The sequence below is a fragment of the Cryptomeria japonica genome, chromosome 6 (assembly GCF_030272615.1).
Source record: "Cryptomeria japonica chromosome 6, Sugi_1.0, whole genome shotgun sequence".
Taxonomy (NCBI): Eukaryota; Viridiplantae; Streptophyta; class Pinopsida; order Cupressales; family Cupressaceae; genus Cryptomeria; species Cryptomeria japonica.
Window position 1 is genome coordinate 316,388,324 of NC_081410.1, and position 18,926 is coordinate 316,407,249.

Genomic DNA, 18,926 nt, shown 5'->3' on the forward strand with positions numbered 1-18,926 from the left:
ATAGTGAATCCAAGAGCAGAGCAGCGAATCTAATTAGCATTAGCACCAAATTTGACCAAAAGGACAGCGAATTTTATCGTAAAGCAGAGAATTCAATCATAACTGCAGCGAAAGGGAGCAGATTAAATCATAGGAGGAGCGAACTTCCATTTCTCCTCAATTGGAGCGACTTCCTTTGCTCCTCAATAGGAGCGACCTCCCCTAAAAATGAACCTATCAGACCTGCAACACATAAAAAATCAGAGATCATATCAAATGAAGAGGGTGTGTAAAGGTTATATATCATGTGTGTTTGATACCATATTTGTTTTGTTTTGCAGATGTGAGAGGATGATGATGCAAATTGCAAGGCAACACCTTGAAAGAATAAGAGAAGGAAGATTGCAAGATCCCTGCCACCATACAACTTCAAGAGGAAAACTTCATCGGCAAGCACAAGGGTATCAAGGAAGGTGATTACACAGGAAGGATCTCAAGGTATTCAAGAACTCTCACCGTATCATGTTGACATGAATAAGTCAAAACCTTGGAGTGTAAAGGAGAGATCATACAATCACCTCAAGGCAATATAGGCAAGCAAGGGTAGAAGGTCAAACTTGATCATCATCACATCAAGCTTTGAGGCATTGAGTATCAAGGGATATTGCTAAGAGTATCAACACTTGCTTGTGATGAGGTATAAGGTCTACAAGTGCAGATTGATGTGGCATCCCAGTCACTACACCAATCAGAGGAGGTCCCACATCAGCATGTCTTGATTCAATGAACCAAGCTCATCCATGGGGGCACAAACTCTAATATACCTACCCCCACTATCTATTGGTCAAACGCTCAAGAAATGACATGTGTCTGAGCATTGTACTTATTTCATTTGCCAAAATAAAGTTTGTTGTAACAAAACTCAATTAGGGCTTCATTGTAAAATCTTGGCCATTGATGGGGTTTGATCCTAGCCACTCATTGTGATGAGCTCTATATATAAAGCTTAAGCTCTTCATTTGTAAAGGTTAATAGTTAGTAGGAGAGAATTAGTGAATAGGAGAAGGATAGAAATTAGAAGATTAGTAGTAGTTAGAAGTTAGATTAGAATAGGAGGAGGAACTGTTGTTAAGACTTGTAAATGGAGATACTCTTTGCATTGAAGTCATGGTGAAATGTGTTATTTCAACAAGTCACATGGTTTCTACTTCTCATTTACCTTCACGTTGACTAGATTGAATGGAGGAATTTGTTGAATGCATTTGTGTGGAATCCATTTAGTCCATACCACTAGCCTCTTGTTGATTGTAAGTGTGCCTTGCATGGTCAACTGGAATTATATGAGCTAAACTTCAATTGTTATACATCCATTGTTTATGCATTAACTTAAATGGTAATCAATGTTTAATGATAATGATTTGAACATCTTTGGATTGCACCTCAGAAGATTACACTGAGCTTGTGTCAAATTGTTCGGTTTGATGGTGAGACCTTGCCCAATAGGATTCCATCGAATCATTCACCCTTTTCTTGCATTCTAAGTCTTAGGATAGAATTCCTCAACCCTTTCCCTTTTGCCCTTTTTTCCAACTCAAACTAGTTTAGGGTAAAAAGCATCACAAGATTGCATCATCAGATGATCAAGTTCCATCAATTCAAGCAATCATGTACAACGTAAGGCCCCTTGGACGAAGAGCAATCACAATGACCAACTATGCTTATCCACACATCGTGACCCGACATTGAAGAACGTTGGAGTTATCTCAAATAATCCTTGTGGGAATCTTCAACATTTGAGAGACTTTTATCAAGAGAGGATAAGATACTTTTGGGTATTTTATTTTGTGTTCGCATGTGCCTAAAAAACACATCAACAGGTAGTAAGAAAGACCTCAATAGGGCCTTACCCCAATTATCATTTCCAAGCAGTTCCATTAGTTTGGAAGATTTCCCCATATTAAATCATTGCCACTATCTATCCCAATGTTTAAATGACTTTTTACTTTGTTTCCTTGTCAATAACAATATTGTATTGTGAAAATTGTAGAGAATCAAAACTTCCCATGCTTCCAATAGGATATTATTTATTTTCCAATTTAAGATTTTGGTTTTTTTAAACAAAGAATGATCGCCACTAAATCACCTACCGTAATTACCAATTTGACATTGCAGGATTTCACCAATTGAAGCCCAAGGATGAGTGATGAGGCCTTCGCTTCATTGTTTGTGCCTAGGTGGAGTTTTTGGGAGGCATCTTTAACCATGGCACAAGTGGAGTCCCCAATAACACATCTTTCTCCGGATGGCTATAGATTGCCAAGAAAAGAATTATCAAAATTCAACTTGAAGAGTACCTCTACAGGGAGCCCATCTCCTATGATCCCTTCTAGGAGGAGGACGGTTTTAAACTGCTTACCCTATGAATGGAGCCTTTTTTCTTATTACGATGCATATAACTTGACAATTATATAATTTTCCAAGTTATTAGGTGATATTCCAACTTTTATTGATAGGCAAACTTGTTTCATATTTTCTCCTCACAAAACACACACTTTGTGACTTTTCTTTCAACTGCTGGTGTTTAAACTTGGGAGTTTAAGATTAAAAAGTAAAATTTACAATGGAAATAATGTGGCATTTAAGTTACTGGAATCTGCTGTATAGAGATAAACTGCAGCACATTGTACCCAAAATATCTTCCAACTATGAGGAATAACTGCATCAGATTGTACTCTTCTTTATAGTAAAATAATGCACTTAAGAAAATTGATATTCCATTGAGACTTTAAACATTTCTAACCAGAATTAAGCACCCTACTGGATCAAGTTTTGATTTGAGGTGCTAAACACTTTCTAATTAGAATTGTGCGCATTAGTAGATTGAAGATTAATTTAAAGCACAAAACATTTCTAGATAATCATTAAAGCATGAAATGTATTATTGCTTTGTATAGGCTTTATCAATTAGGGATATATCGCAAAGTCTAAATGAGGACTTATGTGAAGTATGTATAGTGTACTACCTTTAGCTTGCATCCTTTTACTTAGATAACCACGCCTACTAGACCCTTTATCATTATCATTGGCCCCATCAGAGAGATTACAGGTTTCTTCTTTCCAATCTGGTGGGGAATACCATCTGACAAAATCCTCCAAAATGCAACCAGGATTGGCAGCCTGAAAACAACGAAACCAGAATCCAAAATATAAATTTGAAATTTGCATCAAGGTGAACATTGTCCATCTCAGCATCAGTAAATCAGAAAATACTCAGTAAGGACAAAGCTAGTCGATTCATCAGACTTTTGTTTATATACCTTAAATGCCTGCATATCAGAAAAGAGCTGAGAACATCCAGCCCCAACACTGAGAATGTAAAACAATCCTCAGAAACTAGAGCAACAAGATTCCTAATAAGATAGTAACTTCCAGAAACAATTAGCAATTTTAACTATATTGACAGAAATGCTGTGTAGGTTTTCTACTACATAATATATTGTGAATTATAGATATTCGAAAGACAAAACACAAGCAGGAGCCCTACTATGGCATTCAATTACATTCAAGGTCTGTCCAGTGGGTTGGAGCCTGGGAATCCTCACAGTAAGCACCCCAACTTAGCATTTAGCCTTTAACCAATGGACAAAATGTGTGCATTTTTACTGAAAATAAATCAGCTAAAATTATTTGTGGCAAACCAGCAAGGATAGCCAATGACTTTCACATAGAAAGGAATGTTATGTCCAATAAATCAACCTTCCAGTTCGAAGTATAAGCTCCTCTGTTTCTCTGATCAAATCTTCAGTTAATATGGGACCCTCCTGTAACAGATCACATGAACCAAACAGAATTTGAATCAATAAAAGGTATGCATGAAAGAAATTATGTATACTAATATATTTCTCAAAAATAACAAGAAACGGAACTGATGTTTAAGCCTAGCACCGAACCTGAGTTATAGGAGAAAACACAGGTTCACTAGTTTCTAACATGACCAATTTTTCTGCTGCATGAAGAACTCCAAGTCTAGGAACAAGTTTCCCCGACTTAGTTTTTGCATATAAAGCAGGAGCAATTGTGTTCAACTTTTCTTCCCATGCTTCTTGAACAGGACAAGTAGCTAGCTCTTCACTTTTACAATCATCTTGCACATTTCGTGTGTCTACCAATTTCAGAGCAGCAATGCGCCGCTTCTTTCTAGAAATACAGCAGTTTATAACTTGTAGTTGTTGATGTAGAAGACAATATCGTAAGTCTGGATTATCATTTACAGGCAACAACGGTATTGGTTGTCCTTCCTCCCATAGCTTCCTTAGCTACACAATCAAAGGAATAAAATGAAACTCTTCAATTGGAACACACTATGACATGTGATGTTATATTTCAAGATTTGCCTATATTTTGTGCGTGTGCCTTCTGCAAAAGCTGAAGCCCAGAAACAAACTGTCTAAATACAAAACACACGCATAAGATCATTCTAGAAATAAATTCAAAGGAAAGTTGCATGTATAGAGGAATGCGGAATGAACTTAGATACTTTCATTAACCATATCATTGAGGAATGAACTTCCATATTACCTGAGTAACTATTTGTCGGGAGTAACTATATTAAGTTGTTGAACAGCTTCTTCATCTATAAATTGGATTTGATGAATGAAAAATAGCAGCAACCTATATTAAGTTGTTGAGCAGTTTCTTCATCTATAATTATTGGATTTGGTGAATGATATTATTACAAAACCAAATTCAATAATTAAAGACGAGGAAACTGTTCAACGACTTATTATAGTTACTCGCAATGACATACGAAGAGATGGATATACAAGCTAATGTTGCACCACTATAGAAGGCATTTATACCTTATTCTTATTTAATAATTGAATAAAGACAAGACAGCTAACAAAATGGTCTCCATAATTGAAAAGATCAAATTGTATTAGCATATGCATATTCACCAAGAGAAACTAATGAAAAGTATCACACATACTCTTTTTAGACAACATGCCCCTAGAATGACAAACTCTAGAATGTTTAAATCAATTTATATAATTACATATATTTTCCCACTCGTGAATGACACCTTCCAGAAGAAAGGTTGTGATTCTCTCACCTAGTAAACAGCTCTGATAATATGTCATGTTAAACTATTCCCCAAGTTCTAGTAACTATGCTTCAAATCTGAAATCCAAGCATCCATGAGAAGGAAAGATGAAAGAATCTAATGATGTAAGAGACAAGCACCATCACTTCACAGACATAGGAAGTTTACGAAGTGATCTTGAATGTCAATCTCAAAAAAGGATAAATGTGTTAAAATAAATAACACTATGTTTTTGTACAACAATAATCTCAAAAAAGGATAAATGTGTTAAAATGAATAACACTATGTCTTTTACAACAAACCCAACTTAAAAATTAATAAATTTTTCATTTTCCAAAGCTACTTTTGTTGATTTTATTGTAGCTGTGGTCGGAATCCACAAGCCAACATCGATATCACAAAGGTTGTGATTATATTTATATTATTATTGTGAGATACTATAATTATATTAGTATGTGAAAATATAATTATATTATAATTATAACGTATAATTATTAAATTATATGATAATACAATAATTATTATATTATATTAATAATATATTAATTGGTGCCACTTGGAAGAGTGGCAACCCTTGGTATAAAGACACCTCTCACATATACATAATGAGATGAGTGATCTCATTCATGGTATAGAATAAAAATAGCAATGGAATACAATTGAAGATTGAATATATAGTGCTCGGGGGAGACAACTGTGAATTGTCTATGGTTGGGAGGGCAAATCAGTGCCCGTGGTTAAATGAGCACAGAAAAACAACATGGTATCAGAGTGGGTTCCCTACCAGCCTATCAGGATTCACGAATAAACAGAAGTACAAATTCACAAAGCAGAAGGAATAAATTCCCCACTCTTGAAGCGATTGATCAACTTCGTGAAGTCTCTGAGAAAGGCGAAGTTGTAGATATATACATGACATCAATAATATCCTCGATTCCTCTAGCACGATCATCGTCGATAATAGCATGCAATGTGGGATCAGCAGATATTGAAACCATTCATTAATTGGATACACAGTCTTCATATCTGACAAGGACAAACAATTACGGAGGATCTGATAATAAACTTAAATTTGATCATTTCATTTGATCAAATTAAATCGATTTGCCTTACATCTGCAATTTCATCTTCTAATTTTCAGTGAGTTGTTTGACAGTGATTTCGATCCAAATTAGGCAGCAAATTCATCTTTGCATTTTGATCATCAGCGATTTTGCTTTGTCCAACAATTCAGTTATTAATTCAAGCTCTTGATAGGGATCGTTTTGAGTGTGGAGTAATTTTGAATTGATACAGTGACCAGTCTGTGAAGTGTGATCTTGATTCTAGCAATCATCAAATACATTATTGGCGATAATCTCCACTCGATCAGACTTACATCCAAATTGAGGCCATTGGAGGATAGTGACCAGTGAACTTGATTTTGACGTCAAATCCACCCCATATTCTGTCAACTAAATCACTCTATCAGCAATGAGTTTGTTCATTTTTAGTGGCGAATTTATCACTAGTTGCTATCAGCAAGCCATAGCAAGTTCATTTGAGGCTGACTTCATAAGTTCTAAGCTAGCCATTTTTGCCACAACAGTGAAAGCGATTCCAAATTCTTTTATTTTTTTAACAGCAATCTGAATTTAAATGAGAGATACAGTCAGCAACTTTGATAGCAACTTGACTTGGAGTTGATCAACAAATCAAAATTGGAGACACGGTTATTGTTTAGCAAGAGGACAATTTGATCCATTCATTTGATTATTGGTCTGTTCTGAGACATTTTCAAGTGCAAGATGCCTGGTATAAGGCAAACCCTTACTAAGGAAGAAATAATCAAGAGCATAGATTCTCAGTCAAGGAATGTGGATAATTATAGAAGAGAAGGGTGTAACCCACATTCAAGGGTAAGCAGAGACCCAGAAGAACAAATCACGGATCAGCATTTCTGAAAACGTACAAGGCAAACCCACAGTTTGTATCCAAGGAAGCACAGAGGTTGACGATCATATAGCCTACCAGAAGCATTGTGGGATGCAAACAACTTGTCGATAATTTGAAACAATCTGTTCCAGCACATATCCTCTGTCACTTGCACCTACGTTATTACTGGCGTATTTGCATCGTTGCATTGTGATTTTTTGCAGATTGAGAGGTGTGTGTTGATTTTAGCAATCAGATTAGCAGTAATTAACAGAAAATAAGAATGCAAGGTAAAGTAAACACATAACACGATGATACCCTGGGAAAACCTCCCTCTTGGAGGAAAAACCCAGCAACAAAGAATCTCAGATTTGATTAGAATAAGGTAGAGACAGATTACAACCTTGCCCAGCTAAGGCACAAAACATAAGCACTGAAACCCTACTTATCTGAACCTTGATTTTGATCTCAGTCTGATAATGATGCCCAGAATATGATTTGCTGATGGATTGAGCTTGCACTTGGAAGATGTCGCACAGCTAACTCGAGGATTCAATGTCCTGCAGCAGATTCAGTAGCCTATAGTAGGTTAGACAGCCTAAAATGACTTCAGCTGATCTAGCAAGATATTTGCCCAGCCTGGAAGCAGTTCCTTGACTAGAAGATCTAATTCGCTGCCTTAGAGATGACTTGCAGATGCTAATCGCTGCTGGAGGAACTCGCAGAATCAAAGATGAATTTTCCTTACAACTTAATGCCCTTGTGACTACAAGTCACCTTTCTTTTATATACATGCCCTTAACCCTTATGCCTAGGTCGACTTTGGCACCAAATTACAAATTCACAAGTTACATTATAGGGTCAGACCAATATCACAAGTTACATCGGTTAGGACCTGACCAATAACACTTTACAAGTTACATATTAGGTGTGCCCAAATAGAGCCTGCCCTATTATAATATATTACACAATCGCCCAAATAGGCCCAGTTAAACATATGCCAAATTGGTAAGGCCAAAGGCCACTTAGCACTTAGGTGAACTAGGTCGGCCCTAGAAGGGATCCGACCTAGCTACATAACAACACTCCCTCTTAGCTAGGGAGGATTCTTTCTAAATGACGAAGTCACATAGTGACTACTACCATGGCTACTCCCATGGATGAGACATGCCATAGCTACTCCGAGAGGGTGAACAAACTCATCATGGAACGTCTTCCATGATACCCACCATACCTACTCGCAGAGGGTGGGCTCACCATGCCTACTCGCAGAGGGTGAACAAGTACACCATGTACCCACCATGCCTACTCGCAAAGGGTGGAATGAGGGCTCTAACCTCAGACTTCTCCCAAAGAAGAATGCAATACCACCATGCCTACTTGTAGAGGGTGGAACGAGGGCTTTCACCTCAACCTTCTCCCAGAAGATTGCCTTAACTAAGGGCTTTCACCTCAATCTTCTCTCGGAAGATTGTCTTAACCAAGGGCTTTCACCTCAATCTTCTCCCGGAAGATTGCCTTAACCAAGGATATGGCTTCCTCTGAAGCTGAAACAACAAACAAGCTCCCTCTAAAGCTGAATACAACAAGCTCCCTCTGAAGCTGAAAACAACAAGCTCCCTCTGAAGCTGAACCTGATCGCAGTATCACCAACTAAGCTATGTCTCAAAGCCTTCCTCACAGGATGTCTCAAAGCCTTCCTCTCTTGAATACAATCATCATCTTTATGCTCCTCAGTCCATCTTGAAAGCATTTAAGAGAGGTTACTAATAGTTCAAGACTATCATACATGATTCACTTCCAATGAATTGATAACAGCATGAAAAATTCAAAAAATGCTTCTCTTATAAGTTAGTTTCCAACATAACCATCCACTAAGATCACACTAAATCATCTGATGATGGTTGTGTGGCCTTCGGCCGTCGCCATCACTCAGAATCCATTCTCATCCATAAGCACTTCATAAATACCCTCGCAACAGGAGTGTGAATTTAGTTTGAAGTCTGGACACTGCATGACATTAGCAATCAATAGTTGTGAATTGTTTCCCAGTCTGCATGAGTAGAGTGATAAGCCTGATAGAATTGCATTCATGCTAGTCTTCTTCAACACTTCTCTATGCTACCTGCTCTGATTTCTCAGTCTGCAAAAAAAAAAGGATACAGGATCTACCTTCAAGCTGTTAGGCTTTATAGAAGGAACTCGCTCTGATACCGTGTTGATTTTAGCAATCAAATTAGCAGTAATTAACAGAAAATAAGAATGCAAGGTAAAGTAAACACATAACACGATGATACCCTGGGAAAACCTCCCTCTTGGAGGAAAAACCCAACAACAAAGAATCTCAAATTTGATTAGAATAAGGTAGAGACAAATTACAACCTTGCCCAGCTAGGGCACAAAACATAAGCACTGAAACCCTACTTATTTGAACCTTGATTCTGGTCTCAGTCCGATAATGATGCCCAAAATATGATTTGCTGATGGATTGAGCTTGCACTTGGAAGCTGTCGCATAGCTAACTCAAGGATTCAATGTCCTGCAGCAGATTCGGTAGCCTATAGCAGGTTAGGCAGCCTAGAATGACTTCAGCTGACCTAGCAAGATATTCGCCCAGCCTGGAAACAGTTCGCTAACTGCAAGATCTAATTCGCTGCCTTAGAGATGACTTGCAAATGCTAATTGCTGCTGGAGGAACTCGCAGAATCAGAGATGAATTTTCCTTACAACTTAATGCCCTTGTGACTACAAGTCACCTTTCTTTTATATACATGCTCTTAACCCTTATACCTAGGTCGGCTTTGGCACCAAATTACAAATTCACAAGTTACATTATAGGGTCAAACCAATATCACAAGTTACATCGGTTAGGACCTGACCAATAACACTTTACAAGTTACATTATAGGGTCAGACCAATATCACAAGTTACATCGGTTAGGACCTGACCAATAACACTTTACAAGTTACATATTAGGTGTGCCCAAATAGGGCCTGCCCTATTATAATATATTACACAATCGCCCAAATAGGCCCAGTTAAACATATGCCAAATTGGTAAGGCCAAAGGCCACTTAGCACTTAGGTGAACTAGGTCAGCCCTAGAAGGGATCCGACCTAGCTACTGTCTGTAACTTAATGACAGTTCTGATATGATTTGATCGATCATGATCCCACTAGATGTTTTTGATTCCTTTCCTTTATATCTCTCAATGTGAGGGAGGGGTCACACCTCTTCATGATGTATACCCTTTGGCAAGAGACACACCCTTTCACTTTTGGCCCCCTTTGAAAGAGTGCAACTCTTCATTATTTCTTCCCTTTGAAAGGGGCACAACCTTTCACAATCAGATCTGCCCTTCTTATTTAAAACAGATCTGCACTTCCGATTCCCAAAATTATCCCCCCCTTCGAATGAGTTCTCTTCTCCCTTTTATACTTCATATTTGGGGGAGTCACAACTTATCATTTCATGCCTTTTGACCATTCATTAACTTAATTAAACTTTAACTATATTTAGTTATATTCTTCTATATTTTAATTTTATTTTTATTTTTATTCTTTTTTATTTTTATTTTAATATTATTATTTATTATTAAATTCTATTATCAGAGTGGGGACATTACACTCTATTCAGAAAATAATATCCCCAATGTATACCAGAGCTATGGTCATTTTTTTATTATTTTTGTGTGGTGGACAAAATATAGTTATACAACATTTGTCAATGCACATAACAAGAATCCAATATTCCACTGACTGAATTTTGTTGATGATCATTGGAAGCATATATTTACCAGAATATTTATTTATGAAAATAACATGCTATAAATTATCAAATCAATGCCATACCATTAAAGTTTTTACAGACAAATAACACACCTCACCAACTACTTGTAACCAAAACAGTGCCATCTTTTGGACAGATTTGATGCCTGCTATGATTTCAGCAAGTTGAACAAGAAAGCTGCCAGGAGGAGCCCCATGGTTATCTGAAAGGAAGTGTGCCTTCGAAGACAGAAGAGAGGCATCATTACACTTTTTCTGTGAATATTGTCTATCTGCAAATCTATCTTAGATGATTAGAATCACCAACAAGTTTAAAATCTATGACAAAGAATGTTGTGTTCTAGGGGATAAGACTTGGGATATTTTAAAGAAAGAACATCCAGTAACTCAAAATTCTACCTGTCTCAAATAAAGACCAAAGCAAGGAATGATTTGCTCTATCTGCACTTTGTTGTGACCTCAGCCTTTCATCCTTGTCTAGGACGGATAGTATTTTGATAGAAGCAAAACTGGGCACAAAAACAGACCAGTCATTTCCTTGCAAGGAATCTTTATTTAGTGCTGCTAAATCCTTCATTGATTTAAAGCTGTGTCCCATTCTGTAAAAAGAATAAAAAATCACTTATAATAAACTCAGATGCCTGTAGTACAAGTAATTGAGTCAAGATGAAACTCAAATGACCAAAAAATGCAATGAACTCTAGTAACAAGAGAGATTAAAGCAAGTTAAACAACCAACAAGAAGTAAACAGACTGAGTTTTTTTTCCAAATAATTACTTCATTATTTTCTGACACTAATGCTAATTCAAAATTTATTCCTTTACAAGTTACCTTGTAACTTAAAACTGCGGTTCACAGAACATACCAAAATTTCCCACTGTTAATTCTTGACCAATGTGGTACCTTTAAAGTTAAAAATTGCTTCAAACATTGTGAAAGGCAGGATTTTTTGGTAGGGCATATTACTCATTCTTGACGTATTTTGCACTTTCCCACTTCCATCTAAGATTTTTTAGTTCTTATTTTTCCACTTTGCAAATGAAAACTCATCTTGAATTTTCTTTTGATGCAGACTATCTTTACTATTAAAATTTTAACTGCCAATGTTATAACCATTTAGTTTTCCTTTAAAGTGGCCTCCAAACAGATGATATACTTGTTATGACATGGGTTTACATTAAAACTTCCATAATTCCAAATTATTTATAATATCCATTAGTGACGTTAAAATATATTTAATATGTTATGTGGCAAGTGGAAAAACTGACATGCTCTGCTATGAAAATGGCACAATGAAAATATAGTTTAGGAGGTTACGTAGGTGTCCCCTTAGAAAGAGTCTATGAAGATTAATGTATAATTATACATCAAAAATCGCTGCAAAAAACGCATCTTTTTTTTTTCGCTCCCGCTGCAGCTTGCAATGAAAGGAAATGTCGAAAACTTTTTCCGACTTAAATCTTTTTTTTCATTTTTTGGGCACCGGTTTTTTGGGCGGTTTTTGGCGGTTTTTTGCAATTACGACAAGTAAAAAATCACAGCAGTTTTTTTTAAACTCGTTGCTGAGTTTACCCGCGAGTGACTCGTGCCCGACTACAGCTCGCGAGTACTCGCGAGCTTTCCTACAACGCACAGAGTTTTACATCTATGGGTGGTAGTATACCTTTGAAATTTTATTTCAAGGCAGCAGAAGGCATGGATAAGATCATAGATTTGGGACTCTTCCAAAACTCACCAAAACTTAGGAGACTCGCAAGTCCCATAGCCACGAACTTGCGAGCCCTGTTCTGGCTAGTCCAGAGACGAACTTGTCGAATCCTAGGAAGGGACTCACACAAGTCCGACAGTCGGACTTGTGAGTCCCAACTCAAGACTCTCGCCCGTGAATATACATGCCCAGCAAACATTAAAGTTGGTTTTTTTTAACTTTTTAATCTTTTTTTCACTTCTTTTTGTACTTTCTTGTCCATTTCTTCATATTTTGGCTCAAACTCATCCATTTCTTCAGATTTTGGCTCAAACTTGTCCATTTTTAATCATCCAAAAAAAATTGTGCACCACTTCTATCGTTGGGTTTTTCTCATAGCTAACTCTTTGTGCAGCTTATCATTGTTGTCCCTCAAACTCATTAGAGTCTCCACTCCAAAACCCCCAACAGAATTGGATGTAATGGAGGAGGACAAAGAATATTTGAAGATCAAGAAACAATTCATCATCATGTAGATTGTATTTGGTTGTTTCTCTCATTTTGACATATCATTATATGTAGAAATTTATAAACTTATGATATTATACGTTTGAATTTGAAACAATGTGTATGAAATTATGAAATTTGAATGATGAACTTTCAAATATTGAGTGTTTGAAGATCATATAACATGTGTATTGTTTGAATTATGAAAAATTGATAATCAAATTAGGCTCCTATGTTCTCTAAATCATTTAATTTCATTCTTTTTTTTGTAAACCTACGGTTTTCTTCTTTGTCGAGACCTACCCGAGTTTTTTGCCGAGTCTCGAGCCTAAAAACCTGTTGACGTGTTTTTTATGACAGCGTCTAACACAGAATAAAGTTGCCTAACGGTCACTTCACTCTCTCTTGATAAAAGTGTGATTGCATGCTAAGATTGCAAGAAGTTCAAACAATCGACTCCAAGGTTCCTTTATGCTACGGATGTGACTCAGTTGGCTGATGTGATTGTTGGTAATCCAAGGGGCCTTACGTTTGCATCGTTCTTTCACTTCTTTGTTGTGGCTAGAACTCCATCATCAGTTATCGCAATTCTGCGATGCTTCTGCTTCGAACGGACTAAAATGAACTGAAAGTAAAAGGGAAAGGGTTTAGAAGGATCTAAATCTACTCCTAAGGGCAGTGATAACAATGAATAGTGCTCTGGTGGACAAATTCCAAATAAACCAAGCTCTGCTTTGCCAAGATCAACTACAACTCCGCAAGAACCGGTGCAATCTTCTGGGGATGCTAGAGGATTTTCAAATCGAGAAAGTACATTTGAATACCCAAAACGGCGCAATCCAAACAACCATCTACAATCGAACTTAGCACAAATTTAAGGGGTTCAGGCTAACTTTACACTGCAACTTACAATCAGCAAGATGCAAAAAGTATGAACCATGGAAATTCATCAAACACCATTACATTCTCCATTGAAATCAAAGCACTATACTACTTCTACTCTAAGTGAGGAAGGTGAAACCATGCAAGTCTTGAAAAAATAATTTAAGTGGACACCATCAGAGAACAATGTTTCACTATTATTATCTCAAAACTTATCGCAACAATTTCATACAAGTCTCCCTCCCTTTACAAATGAGGGGGGTCACCCCTTTATATAGGCCTCAAGCCATGATAACATGCAAAACGCTAATTAGGGTTTTCTCTAAAGATTCTCCACTCAAGATGCAACAAGCTGGGAATCTCCAATTAATAACCCATCATGCCCATATACAATTAATTCCCATCCCATAAGTGCCCACTATGCAATGAATGTACCCTTATGCAAAAATCGCCTGTGATGCCATAAATGCACCATCATCTTCTGAATGTGACGGCTGCATGCAGAAGGAATATGTCATAATGCCATAAATGTGACGGTTGCATGCAGAGAGATGCTTCATTAATTCAACGTCCATTGACTCGGCTGCCACTTGGCGAGAAAACCTTGGAGAGAGAAAACTTCAGGAGAGAAGAATTTGATCCATGAAGAATTTTTCTTGAAGTTTCTCGAACTCTCCTTGCTTTGGAGGAGATTTTCAACAATTCTCCACCATCACCTATTTTTAGGAATTTCCACAATTTTAGGGTTTTGGTCCAGGAGAGAGAGAATTCTCTCACGTATCCATATCTTCAAAAATTTCTAAATTTGGAGGTCATTTGAGCCCTAAAAATGGATTTTTCAAATTTTTCCCCAGGGGGGAGATTTCTTGTTCAATTCATCCCTGATTCCTTCCTTGCCTTAGAAATTTTATCTTCAATTCATCCTTGGGTGTGATTTCTTGTTGTGGAGGAATTCTCCTTTGGAAAGGAATTTGTTCCTTACCCTGAGGAAGGAAATTCTTCATGCCTTAGCCAATTTTCATGATTTCCAAGAACTGTGTCATGAAGGAAGAAATTTCAAACACTTAGTCAATTTTTTACCTTTCCTGGAATTCTGTCCTGAAGGAAGGAATTTCTGACACAGTGCCAATTTTTTCACTTTCTTGGAATTTCTTCTTCTTGGGCACAATTTTGACTTGGTGGAGGATTCAGTGAATTTTGTGAATCCTCCATGCCTCCTTGGTTTTAGCGCTTGTCCTTCATATTGGGTGGAATTTTGACTTGGTGGAGGATTCAGTGAATTTTGTGAATCCTTGAGACCCTCATTTTGGCGCCCAAGTCCACAGTTGGGTGGGTTTTCACCCCTATGGAGGATTCATGAATTTTTTTCATTTATCCTTGCCTCCTCCACTCTGGCGCCCAATCACTTCCTGGGGTGGAATTTTCACTATGTGAAGGATTCATGGAATTTTTTGTGAATCCTTGAGACCCTCATTTTGGCACCCAAGTCCACAGTTGGGCGGATTTTCACCCCTGTGGAGGATTCATGAAATTTTTTCATTTATCCTTGCCTCCTCCATTCTGGCGCCCAATCACTTCCTAGGGCGGAAGGATTCATGGAATTTTTTGTGAATCCTTGAGACCCTCATTTTGGCGCCCAAGTCCACAGTTGGGCAGATTTTCACCCCTGTGGAGGATTCATGAAATTCCAAACATTTCCTGACTTGCCTCATCTAGCGCCCAATCATTTCCTTGGGCGGAATTCTTCATGCATGGAGGATTTTGATGCTTTTCACAAGTTCCAGGCTCTTCGTCAGGATATATATATATGAAATATAACATTTAAGTATAAGTGGCATCTTCAATATGTCATTTTCCTTTCTTATACTTAAAGTTATATTTCATATTTATTGTCAGGATGTTTGAGAGAGGTTTCAGGTCCATAGGAATCATAATGCAAATTCTGAATTTTGGAAGATCTTTAAAGTTTTCAAACTTTGTCAAATTTCAGGCTATTTTCGGATCAGGATGACATTGGTGGATTGATGTGAATTTCTGAACTTGGATGATTTTGCATGCTTTCCTCTTCTGGAATAGGAGTTCCAAACTTAACCATTATTTTGATCCAACTTGTTTGCCTTCTGACTCTTCCGGATTTAGAAATGGTCTTCAAGAACGTTCAGTCTTTAGCGTCTTTAGAGATATCCAGCTTTCAATGTTTTCCTATGAAGATCCTGCCAAAAATAGATTTTCCCAAATAGTAAGTGTTTCAAAATAGGTCAGAAAAGCACTTACTAAAAATAGAAACTTAATAAAAATAGAAATTACTAAAACTAGTAAGTTTGATTTTTGGCAAAATTAGACCAATCCAGGAGGCAGAAAATCCCTAAAAAATAGGGACTTTCTAAAAATAGAAAGTTGCTCTGTTTTGGCTCAAATTTTACTGGGAGGTTCCTTGAAGGGTCCTAATTCCAGTCGTATGTTCAGTTTCTTCAAAACCCTAACAGAAACCCCTAAAATCTAGGACAAAAGGCATAAACCCAAAAAAAAGACAAAACATGCCCTAGACTTCACCAAACTCGCTCAAACGAAAAGAAAATTTAATCAATACGACCCCAAAACACTTGCAAAGCATAGAGACTAACGAGACTGCTGCGAAAAGACCCCAAAAACGCAAGCCAAAAGACCGGGAGGGCCTAAAAAGTAGGGGGTCCCCATTTGGAATGGGGCGATGTGTGAAAACGTTACAACAAGTCCTATTTTGGGTTGTCAAGTTTGCACTGAGTTCAAGTCCTCAAACTATGGGTAAGATGGCTTTACCTTGGTGAGTACTATTGCAACTCCACATACAACATGTCAATTAAGATATCACCCTTTATGGCCTTGTCTAGTTATGAGCCTCCTAGCTTCATGGAATTATTGTTTGGAGATAGCAAAGTCCTTAATGCAAAGGATTTGTTACAGCAGAGCTAAGATATTATGAGATCCTTAAAGGAAAATTTGAAACAAGCCCAAAATCAGCTAAAGCAATATGCAGATCCGTATCGTATTGAGAGAGTTTTTGACATTGGTGACATGGTCTATCTAAGATTGCAGCCCTACAATGGATCAGTATCAGATTGAGAAGAGTGGATCAAAGAAGTTCAAGCCACAATTTTATAACCCATTCAGAATCTCCAAAAGGATTGGAGACATGGCTTATGAGTTGGGGTTATTGGCAAACAGTAGGGTGCATAATGTTTTTCATGTGTCTTGCCTCAAAAGGGCATTGGGACATAATGTAATTTCTTCTTCCGAGGTGCCACCATTGGACGACGAAGGGAAACTAGTTCTCATTCCAGAGGCTATCATTGACACCAAGGAGCATTCTCTTAAGAGGATGGTTATTAAAGAGTACCTGTTAAAGTGGAAGAACTTGCCAGTTGAGGATGCTACATGGGAGAATGATCAGGTGCAGCATCCAAAGCTGAGATTGCTTGGGGACAAGCAATTTTGGGGAGGGAAGACTGTAAGGTCCCCTCTCTAGCCTAAGTATTTGGAGGTTGTTAGCCTATTATTGCTTTCTCCATAGGCTAATGTGTATGGATAAAGAGGACTTTTGGGATATTCATTAATTAAATACAAAAAATAAGGCTCTAATATTTTCACTTAAGTGCATTTAATTAATATTTTCTCTGACTTTGCTCCTAGCACCCAATTATGAGAATATTGAAATATTTTAATTTTATTCAAGTTCTAATGTTTTTGGGCGCAAGAAATCTTGGGAGGTTGAATTTTTGGGACTAATTAAATATTAAATTTTCCCTTTGCTGGTGTGGGATAGTGGGCATTGATAAATAAATGAGAAATAAAAAGAAATTATTTCCTTTCATTACGCATGCATACAAGAGATATTGAGGAGACTTTGCTGGTTTTTTCTTCTGAAACTCATGGAGGATGAAAACCTTCTTTGATAATTTCATCTGCAGTGGTGAGAGATCCATTGCAGATGAATTGGAAATTGTTTCATACAGGGGTTTGCATAGTGGTTTCATTTTGAGCAATCTATTTGAATTTTTGGGTTGATGTCTACAAAAGCAATGAAAATATTCAAGGTTTTTTGATAGATGCAAGTATTTTTTTGTAGTGATGATTTATGCAAGAGGTTTTGAAGTTTCTTTGAAGTGTGGAAATATTGTTTTCTGGTTGTGAGTATTTCACTATGCAGCTGCATTTTTTCTAAGGGAAAAAATCCACTTTTTGAGTCAACCTCCCTGATTGAAGTCTTGCTTGAATATGATTATTGGATCAAAAAATTTCCTGGTACTAGCGCTTGCATCTGGATAGTTTTTCTGATTTAACACTCAGCATTTGATTTTTTGGAATCCAAATCGCCCTTTTCAGAGCTGGCTACCGATGTTCTTGGGATGATCAATGATCCCAAACCTTTTCATGTGTTTGTCTTATGCATATGTGGCATAGGGGCTTGTGTTGTGAGCTGGGTGAGATTTCAATCATTAATTTTTCCTAAAGCAAGTTTTTGGTGAATTTTTAATGCTGGTTGAACCTTACTTCTGGGTGCCTGGCAATCAGAAAGTATTTTCCTTCAAATAAGGAGAGGTTGCTGACTTTTGGATCGCATTTGTGGCTGAAGTGTATGTCTCCATTCAAGAAGATATTAGCAGATCAGATTCAGGCAGGATGATTGTCCCTGGAGAATTCACAAATTTGTTTCCAGATCACCCCTGTTCATTCAAGCTTTTTGCTGCACACAGTCAATTGGATGGTAATCTGATTTTCAGGTGTTTTAATGACAGTTTGTGATTTTGGAGAGTAATTTCCAGCATCTATATTCAGACTTGTTCCACTGTTGAAGCTTGCTGTACTTTTCAATATTGTATCAAACCAGCAAGTTAATGAAAAGCTCTGAAAAAAGGTACCTTTAGTATTTTTCAATCAATGGTTGAATGTTAAGTTCATTAATTGCAATCTCCAAGTTTGGTATTGTTTTTGGCTTAAGCTTGTTTATGGCATCTGATTTTCATGTTCTTTTACAGACCTGATTTCCCCTTGTACATTTATTTATCTTACCCTTAGTCGTGTGCTTCA

At 37.2% G+C, this 18,926-nt stretch overlaps 1 protein-coding gene across 4 annotated transcripts in view; it reads right to left on the reverse strand.

Annotated features, from left to right (window-relative positions):
• Window positions 1–18,926, reverse strand: part of LOC131043965 (uncharacterized) — a 195,237-nt gene that overhangs the window by 144,227 nt on the left and 32,084 nt on the right. For 3 of the 4 annotated variants that reach the window (XM_057977245.2, XM_057977229.2, XM_057977252.2), the window contains 6 exons: window positions 11,182–11,381; window positions 10,876–11,054; window positions 3,930–4,295; window positions 3,736–3,800; window positions 3,297–3,345; window positions 3,003–3,156 (listed from right to left, as the gene is read on the reverse strand). In XM_057977245.2, coding sequence (XP_057833228.1) covers window positions 3,003–3,156; window positions 3,297–3,345; window positions 3,736–3,800; window positions 3,930–4,295; window positions 10,876–11,054; window positions 11,182–11,381 — 1,013 coding nt within the window. The remainder of the gene's footprint in view (window positions 1–3,002; window positions 3,157–3,296; window positions 3,346–3,735; window positions 3,801–3,929; window positions 4,296–10,875; window positions 11,055–11,181; window positions 11,382–18,926) is intronic. The other variant, XM_057977237.2, reaches the window with a different exon arrangement.